Raw genomic sequence first — 8566 nt, forward strand, 5'->3', positions numbered from 1 at the left:
GGGGGGGGGGGGGGGGGGAAGTGGTCCATCGCCCACCCCGTGCCTGGCGCCCCACGCTGTAGCCACTCGCAGCCCGCATGGGGCTGCCTGTGCCTGCTCAGAAGAGACTCACATGGGCTGCGAGCAGCTGCAGCAGGGAGCACCAGCCACGGGGTGGGGAAGGAGCTGCTTTTCCCTGTGCTGTTTTTCCCCAGGGTCCTTCCATGCCCAGGGTCCTCCCCTGCCCTTCCCCCACCTCCCCTCCCTTACTTGAGTTTCTGGCACGGGGCAGACACATGGCCAGAGGCCAGAAGCCCCTGCTGAGGCTTCTAGCTGGGGGGTGGGGCTGGGCAGGCCCTGCTGTTGCAGGGGCTCGACAAGGCTTCCCCTGGGTCCTACTGCTCCTGGCTCCTGTCATTTTTGATGGGAACCAAGGCCAGATAAATATTAATTTTCTAAATTTTTTAGGGGCCCCGTGGGCCAGATAGAATGACCTCATGGGCTGGATCCGGCCCATGTGCCGTATTTTGCCCACCCCTGCCTTAGTCCCTTCCTCCCAAACTCCAGACTGCTGTAGGCTGCTGGGATTCAGAAGCTGCAGCCATCCTGCTTAGACAATGCTCTCTCAGTGGCCTCCAGGGCCCTACTGCCTGCTCAGCTCAGGGCCTGGGCTTATAGCCTTTCTAAGCCCAACTCCCTTCTGGGCCATGTGACCCCAGACTGTCTCTGGCCACACCTACCACCTACTCTGCCACCTGCCTGCTCTTAAAAGTAGCAGGAGCACCCAAGCCTCTTGCTACAGGCCCCCAATGAAAAAGTTCTTCCTAATATCTAATCTAGGTTTCCTCTGTTGCAATTTAAGACTGGTACTCTTTGTCCTGACCCCTGCAGACTATAAGAATGCTCAATCTTCTCATCTTGACTAAACAATTCCAGTTCTTCCCATCTTTCCTCATACATCATGGTTTTCAAGGCCTCTAATCAAATTTTCTGTTGCTTGCCTCTGGACCCTTTTCAGTTTGTCTACATCTCTCAGTACTCCAGGAGAGGCTTCACAAGTGCCAACTACTAAAGCAGTTTGAAATAGAGACAGACAAGCACCAAAGAAATTAAGCAGATATCACAAAATACAGAAGTTGACATTGTAAATATCTATTTAATAAGAAAGCTTAAGCAACGCCAAGAAAAAAAGCATAAAGAGTTCCTCAAATTTGGGAATCAGAGTATCAGTCAATGTACCATGTTTCCGAATGTCCTTAAAAAAACAGAACAAAAAACCCACCCCCTCAGTGTTTCCAGGAACAATCCTTAGTTTCACCATATTTAAAAAATGTACTCTTCTGCTCAACAGAATGCATTTTTAATTTAGTGAAAAACAATATACAGACTTTAGTGGCCACTGATACGCATTCAGATTGTAAGATAATTAATTTCCTCCATCATGATTGTGTTGTTTTAGCTATAGTCAGGGAATATGCTATTTAATTCTTTCAGGTTGCCTCAAAATGTTTCCAGATTCCTCTCTCAGATAGAGCATCACTCTCTAGCTATGAAAGTTACAATTAAGATTCTACACTTTACTAAGGAGTCCAATAAAGCAATTTATACTCTAACATATTTCAGGATATGAAGAAAGAGGCTGCATTTCCTTTGAGAGAGACTTACCAAAGAAACCAATCTATCACTTGTTGAGTGTGATAAAAAAAAAAAAAAGTGGCTTATTTTTGTGGATATCACCGAGACACATCTTGAATTTTTGGTCTGAAAACAGTGAGTCAGACCCTTAGCTAGTTTAAATCAGCCTAACTCAACTGAAACCAGGGGAGGCCTGCTTATCTACAGCTGTTGAAGGTCTGGTCCACTGTATGTCAGATTGTCTAAATGATTCTAGAGTTTATTTTATATGCTATTCTAAATGACAAATCATTTATATTGATGTAAAGTGACCATATTTGAAGACATAAGAACAAGCAGACAAAATTATCATCAAGTTTTTGGCTTTCAGTAAGCACTCCATATTTCTTGATTTGTGAGTGTTTGATTAATTAACCATACTTTTCAGCTCAACATATACACAAATATTAATACTAAAACCCAAAAGAATTTGTTAAAACAAAAAATCCATCAGTATAAAACCCACCCTACCAAAATTTGTACACTCTGAAGAATGGTACAGCACTATATAGTATGAGGGGGGGAAAAGAGATAACTTTCAACACCAGCAATCTTTAAGCAAATTGCAAACACCTTTCAGATCAACCTGTTGTTTATTTTGTTTCCTGGCACCCATTCCAATGCAAGTCACCCTGAGCTCATTAGTACATGCAAGTTTCATTGCAAATATAGGCTCCTAGATTTAAAAGCTTCAGATTTAGTTACTCCAGAAGACTGCAGAGTGCCTCAAGTCACCATCTCACTATTAAAAAGTGAACTGTTTATGTGGAAAAGATTAAATGAAGGAGAGGAAAAGAAACAGATCTTTAGTGCAAACTTTCTAATCAGCCTTGGGTTATTTTTTTTTGGATACTAGACACTACAGAGAATTCACATCTAGTCAAAGAGATGGAGACAAGCAGTTAGAATGTCTGTTTTCTTGGAGGCATCTTCTCTCATTCAGCCCAACCCCATTCTCTCTAATATATACACACACACACACACACACTCACCTAGATAATGCAGCTCCCAAGACAAAGGCAGCATGCTCCTTCATCACAGCCTCTGTACTATTTAGTCCGTCAATCATTAATTGAAGTCCACCCAGGGAAAGAAAGTCTTTAGCATTGTCCACCTATGAAGGAATTCCACACTGTTGTTAAAGATAACAGATATGCAAATGGTATAAAATCTATAAATGAAGTTTAAAATCGACCAAATCTCTTCTAAATTTAACTTGTATTTTGTCTGAAAAGCACCTGAAAATTAAATATTAAAATCTTAGCTCATACTTCATACAATGCTGTCTAAAAGGATCAGACTCGACATTTACAAAAACAATATATACTGACAGGTGGCTGTGATCAAATACAGAACACATCACTGAAATTTCAAATAATTTGATTAAACTTTCCTCTGACACGTGGTTAACTAAGGAAATCTGATGCTGTCAAAACAAAATAAGTTCTCCTTTCTCTCACTCCAGAAGACCACTACTGGGAAACCAGGGAATTGTAAGTTATACAAATATAAAAAGAGCTCCAATCGGCAAGCTTGAAGAGTTTGAAATAATTGTCTAGTAACCTGGCAGCAGCAATAGTGCACTTGCCACATATTCTAAAATAGCTGGGTTGGAGCAAGAGAGAAACTGCTGCAGACTTTCTACACTAATACTGTCCACAGTTCTATGTTAAGTTGGAAGCTCTAATTGATGGAGGCTAGCAAGAAACTTCCCTGGAGGCAGGGTAACCTATAGCTGCTGGTTGCAGACTCCTGCCCCTTCCTCAGAAGCAGCCAGTACTAAACTAAATAGAATCAGAGAAAATTGTTCCAAGTAGATGAACCACTCAACTATGGCAAATCCTATATTCAAAAATACTTTTGAAATAGATTTTAAGCTACCCTTATGGAACTGTGGGGAAAGAAAACATCAGCACTGAATTGTAACATTAGAAAATTGTCTACACAACTAGTTTGCAATAAAAATTTACAGGGACAATGCCAAACAGTTTATAAATAACATATAATGCACGTGTGGGCAAAATGGCAGCTCCAGCCAGCAGCAGGACTCCATTTCCCAGCAGCCCCTGCCTGCATGGCTGGGGCCGGTCTCCATGGAGACCCCAGCTGCAGCTGTGCTGTGATAGTGCAAAGTTGAGGTTTCCATGGAGACTGGCCCCAGTCTGGCTCGCAGAGTGTGCCATAGGGCAGGGCAGGGCTGGGAGCTGCTTTGGAGCCACTGGGATCTTGCAGCAGGGGTAGCTTGGTCCGGGGCCAGGGCAGAGCCACAATCTGCTGTCTGCACGCACCTGCCCTGAGTATGCAGGCGGCGGATTGCAGCTCTGCCCCAGCTCCTTGCAGTGGTGACAACGTGGTCCCGAGTTGGGACAGAGCCACAATCTGCTGGCTGTGCACCCCTGCCCAGAGCATGCAGGCTGAGATTCCAGAGCCAGGGCAAAGCTGCATCAAGCTGCCCCCACTGCAGGATCCCAGCAGTTCCAGAGCAGCCCCCTGCCCTGCCCTGCCCTGCGCCCTGCCAGCCACACAGGCAGGGTCTGCTGGGAAATTGAGTCCAGTGCCGGCCAGATCCATCCTGCAGGTCGGACTTTGCCGCCCCGATATAGTGTCTGTTCCTTTAAAAGAGAAAGGAGTTTACAAAACCCCATTTATTTATTTTTTTAATCTTGCCATCTTTTGGCTTTGGAATTTCCCCATCCCCCTTTCATGATGGAGGTGCAAACAAAACAGTGCATGAGATGAAAAAAGGAATTCTAAACTGGGCATGAGAAAGATAACTTTCCACAGTCCACTTCATCTTCCTCTAAGCTGACCTTCCTCTACACAGAGATCTACCCACCAAACTAATCTTAGTGCATTTACTTTTATTACCCAATAACTGTAAATTTTAGTACATAAAACTAAAATTGAAGAAAAAAATCTGAGATGATAGGGGAAACAGCATGGCTAATTTCCATACTTTCCATGTGTGCATATAGAATAAGCTTATTGAGCAAGTCTTATAGGTTAGCTCTAGTTCTAGTAAAAGACCTTCCAGTCATAAGCCTAGAATAAAAATTGTTAAAACAATGTAAATACTCTAAATATTTATTTTTTAACCTTAGCTTATTTGTTGGAGTCTGCTCAGAGCACTACTCCTCTCAGTCACCTTTAAAAAAAATCATGCAAGAACTTCCCTGGAGAGCTGGGAATGCATTGCTGAACAACTGTGATGCAGTCAGCTGGAGCTTCACTCCAGTCCACTGAAAAGAGGGCAGAAGAAAGCCAAAGAGAGCTCTCCAATAAAACAAATATGGAGCACAGTTGGGGTACAGGAGATGGGCATATGACAGGAGTCACAGAAGGAACAGCTTTAAATTTGGGGAGACAGAAAAGAGAGGAAAAGTGAGAGTAAAGAGAAGAGGAGAAACAACGAATGCCAATAACACAGAAAGGAGAGGCAATTAGCATTGGAAGCAGTTTTGGATGGAGGAGAGAGAAAAAAGGAAAGAAGGATAAATAATGGAGAAAAAAAATGGAGACTGCTGGTAAGCAAATATATTAGCTTTAAGTGAGTTATGCTTCGTTTTCTTCCTCTTTGCATGTTTTGTGCATGTTAGAAATAACAGGGCACATCATTCTTTTTAGGTATCACCTGAAAGCCTCAGTCCATGCTGAGTGGATCCTAAATGGAAAAATAAGAGCTAGACAAAATGTGTGCCCCAGCCCTGCGCCTCTGTTCAAAAGCACATTGTTGAGAAAGTCGCCTGATCCCATTCTGCACACGCTGCAATCCAATCCCTGACCCTGTTCCACTGCTCCCTCCCTGGTTACATTAAGGATGAACTCAGCTCCTGTCAGGTTTCTCTGCTGCTTCGGAGGTACTGATGCTGCTCTGCTTGCTACCGCCCTAGAATTCTGCTCTGATTTGCTCCTCAGAGAGCACCACAACCCTCTGCTAAGAAATCTCAGCAATGCACACGGTTCTCCATTCTTGGACTTCACCTCCACAATACATTTTGCACCTTGAGGAACTAGTATTAGGAAAGACCCATGAGGCCAGAATATTAGCAATAGCAGGACAGACCATGAGGGATCAAACTGGAGGCTGAAAGACTTTCTGGACCGTTACCTTAAAAAGCAGAGGTAAGGGAGCCTAATACTGTATCCTCAATAGGTCTGCACAGGTCTGGCTACTTGCCATAACATCCTTCTGTAGTGTCTTGCTAAGATTGCTACTCAGATCCCATTAGCCTGGTACGAGTTACACAACAGAAAATTCCTGCCTGGTTCATTCTTTTGTGTACACTGCTACACAACTGTAATTGGCAGCTCTATATAAGCATTGCTGACGTTCGTATCAAACAACTAGCAAGAAAAAGAAAAGAAAAGCAGTCACCAGGCCCTCTGAGGGGTAAGTAATACTTCTTATCAAGCACCTGGCTGATGAAGAGGGACTACCCATCCACAATTTGCACCAACATCTGTCTCTCATACAAATGCTGTGGTCAAGGCACAGAAGAATCCTATTACTCTAGTCACACTGTTTTGTCCCCATTCCCTTCCTTTGGTTATTCAGATCCCATCTGTGTGTTTGGATTAGGGCATGATTCCATTCAACAAACCAGAAAGCAGTGGTCTGTTACCATCTACACAAGCATTTCTAAATTAAGAGACTAAAAATCGGTTTCCCTGGTTCTGAAGTGTAAATACCCAGCCTGCAGGACATCTGCAGTCCACATTCATTCTTTGAGTAAGACAAATGCACATGGTGACAGACATATTGGGAACAAAGAGTATGCAACTCTGAGTGTATATGAAAGATTCAGGATAGAAATAGGAGAACAAGGACATTGGAATAATACATGTATGCAATTTCCTTTTGCAGGAATCTCAGCAGATGGGCTCTGGTTCTTATCACCCCATTTTTACTTTTGAAAAGTAAAACTTTAAATTCTCAAAAAAAAGAAAGAAAAGAAAAGGAAATGAAAAGAAAAAGAAAAAGAAAAAAAGAAACTTGTTCTTTAAGTTAATTTCCTGCTGGTGAGAATTTTTCCAGTTTCCATCTCTGAAGACTAATCTCTTGTCCCCAGAAAGGGTACAGCATGGATAGCAGCAGTACAATTTTCCCCACTCTGCCTAAGCTAATATAACAGGACCACACTGCCAGAAGACTTGAGAAAACATTTCAGTCTCCAAGGTCTACCAAGCCTCTCGTCTGCTACAACCAATCTCTCTTCAACTGCAATCTCAATCTATCCTCACCCAATTTTTCTACCCCACCTTCATCCGGAAGCAGACTTCTCATTAGTAGTATTCTGTATGTGACTGCTGTGGGAAACAGAATATAAAGGAGAAAGGCTGCACAAAGGCAACAGCTGATTTACAGGCAAATACAGCTCCCAAACTCAAGTCAAGAGGAATAGGAGAACCACTTGCCATTGGGTAATTTTAGGATATCGACTTTTTGTTGGTACCTTAGGCACTGGCCACTTCTTCAACAGTCTACATATATGGGAAAGATTAACTTGCTATTCCAATATAGTTATACAGATACGGTTACAGCAGTACCTGCCTGCTTGCACATATTTGTTCTGGTACGAGTAGCTATTTTCAGCATAGCACAAAGCTTTTTCCAAACAAAACACTAAAATGAAAAGCAGCCTACTCAAACTAGATTGAAAGTGTGCATAAGAGGGTTACACATGTATAATGAAACTGGTTTAAATTCACCCCTTAGGTTACATCAAAAACAAACAAACTAATTAAATCCCCAAGCAAACTTTCTTGGGTAGACAAAGCCTTAATGTTACTCTCTTCATCCTCAGTATTTTTTCTTTCTGGAACTGATTTCCAGTATGAAACTAAGCTAACAGAGCTGTATGCCCAAAGCTCCTCTTTGGTGGCAGAACCCTCCATTCTGCTGGCAAAGTTAATTCACCTCTGCCAAGCAGCAAGACTTCCTTCACTGTCCAGCAGCAGGCATATATAGGATACTCGGAGGCCTTCTGCCAGCAGCCTTGTTCCCTTTAGCGCTTGGTGTTTCCCAGAAGGCACTTCATGCTTTGATAGTACAGCTGCTGAGGGGAGCCACCAAAAGCACATGGATAAACATGCATCCTATTGGCCTGGGGGTAGTGGCTGCTGTCTGGTACTAGAGGTAGACAAGGCAAGAGGTGGTCAGTGAAGCCTACTGGCCTTTTGGAAATGGGTTCTGAGCTGTGGATACCTGTTCCACAGGGACCAGGCTAAGATGAAGAATGCACTTAACACAGGTCATCAAAACAGCTATCAAAAATCCTAACAGCAGACAGTACACACAAGCACAGGACACTATCATAATGGGGTTGGCAAGTACAGAAACACAGGTCACAGACAACGAGCAAAAAGCACAGATCCATATAGGAGACTATATTTTATTATGCGTCACTCCCACAATGCACCACACAAAGTAGCTGTGGTGCCCTCCTGTTATCCTGGTGGGGAATGCACAGTTTGGGAAGGAAGACTGGAATTGCTTATGAATTAGGTGCTTGATTCAGTTAAGGACTTGCACTCTGAGGTCAGGAGTAGTGCATAACCCAGAATCCTTCTAAAGTAACGGGGTCCTAGTAAAGTGCATGGGGAGAGTTAGTCAACGTACTGAGCCAGGGGGCTGTCTGTAGCTGGCCAGTAGGAATCCTTGTAGCCTTTCTGGGGTGGGAGCATTTTTCACTCCTTATATTGGAGATGTCCCAGTGCAGAAAGAGTAGCTCTCTGGACCGAAGAAGGGCACGACTCTAGCCTGACGGCTAGGGCATGCAAGGGATTTGAATGCTTTCAGGCTGAAGAGAGAATTTCATAGATTTCTAGGGTCAGAAGGCAGTTCATCAGGTCCGACCCCCCTGCTCCAGGGAGGAAAGAGCACTGGGGTTAAGTAACCCCAGCCAGATGCCTA

The 8566-nt window shown here is 43.4% G+C and overlaps 1 protein-coding gene across 3 annotated transcripts in view; it reads right to left on the reverse strand.

Moving 5' to 3' along the window:
• The window catches only part of SIL1 (SIL1 nucleotide exchange factor), a 312127-nt gene that overhangs the window by 114003 nt on the left and 189558 nt on the right, over window positions 1–8566 (reverse strand). For all 3 annotated transcript variants that reach the window (XM_019506554.1, XM_019506552.1, XM_019506553.1), the window contains exon 7: window positions 2646–2767. In XM_019506554.1, coding sequence (XP_019362099.1) covers window positions 2646–2767 — 122 coding nt within the window. The remainder of the gene's footprint in view (window positions 1–2645; window positions 2768–8566) is intronic.

The sequence above is a fragment of the Gavialis gangeticus genome, unplaced genomic scaffold, assembly GCF_001723915.1.
Source record: "Gavialis gangeticus isolate Ggan-Ray unplaced genomic scaffold, GavGan_comp1, whole genome shotgun sequence".
NCBI lineage: Eukaryota > Metazoa > Chordata > Crocodylia > Gavialidae > Gavialis > Gavialis gangeticus.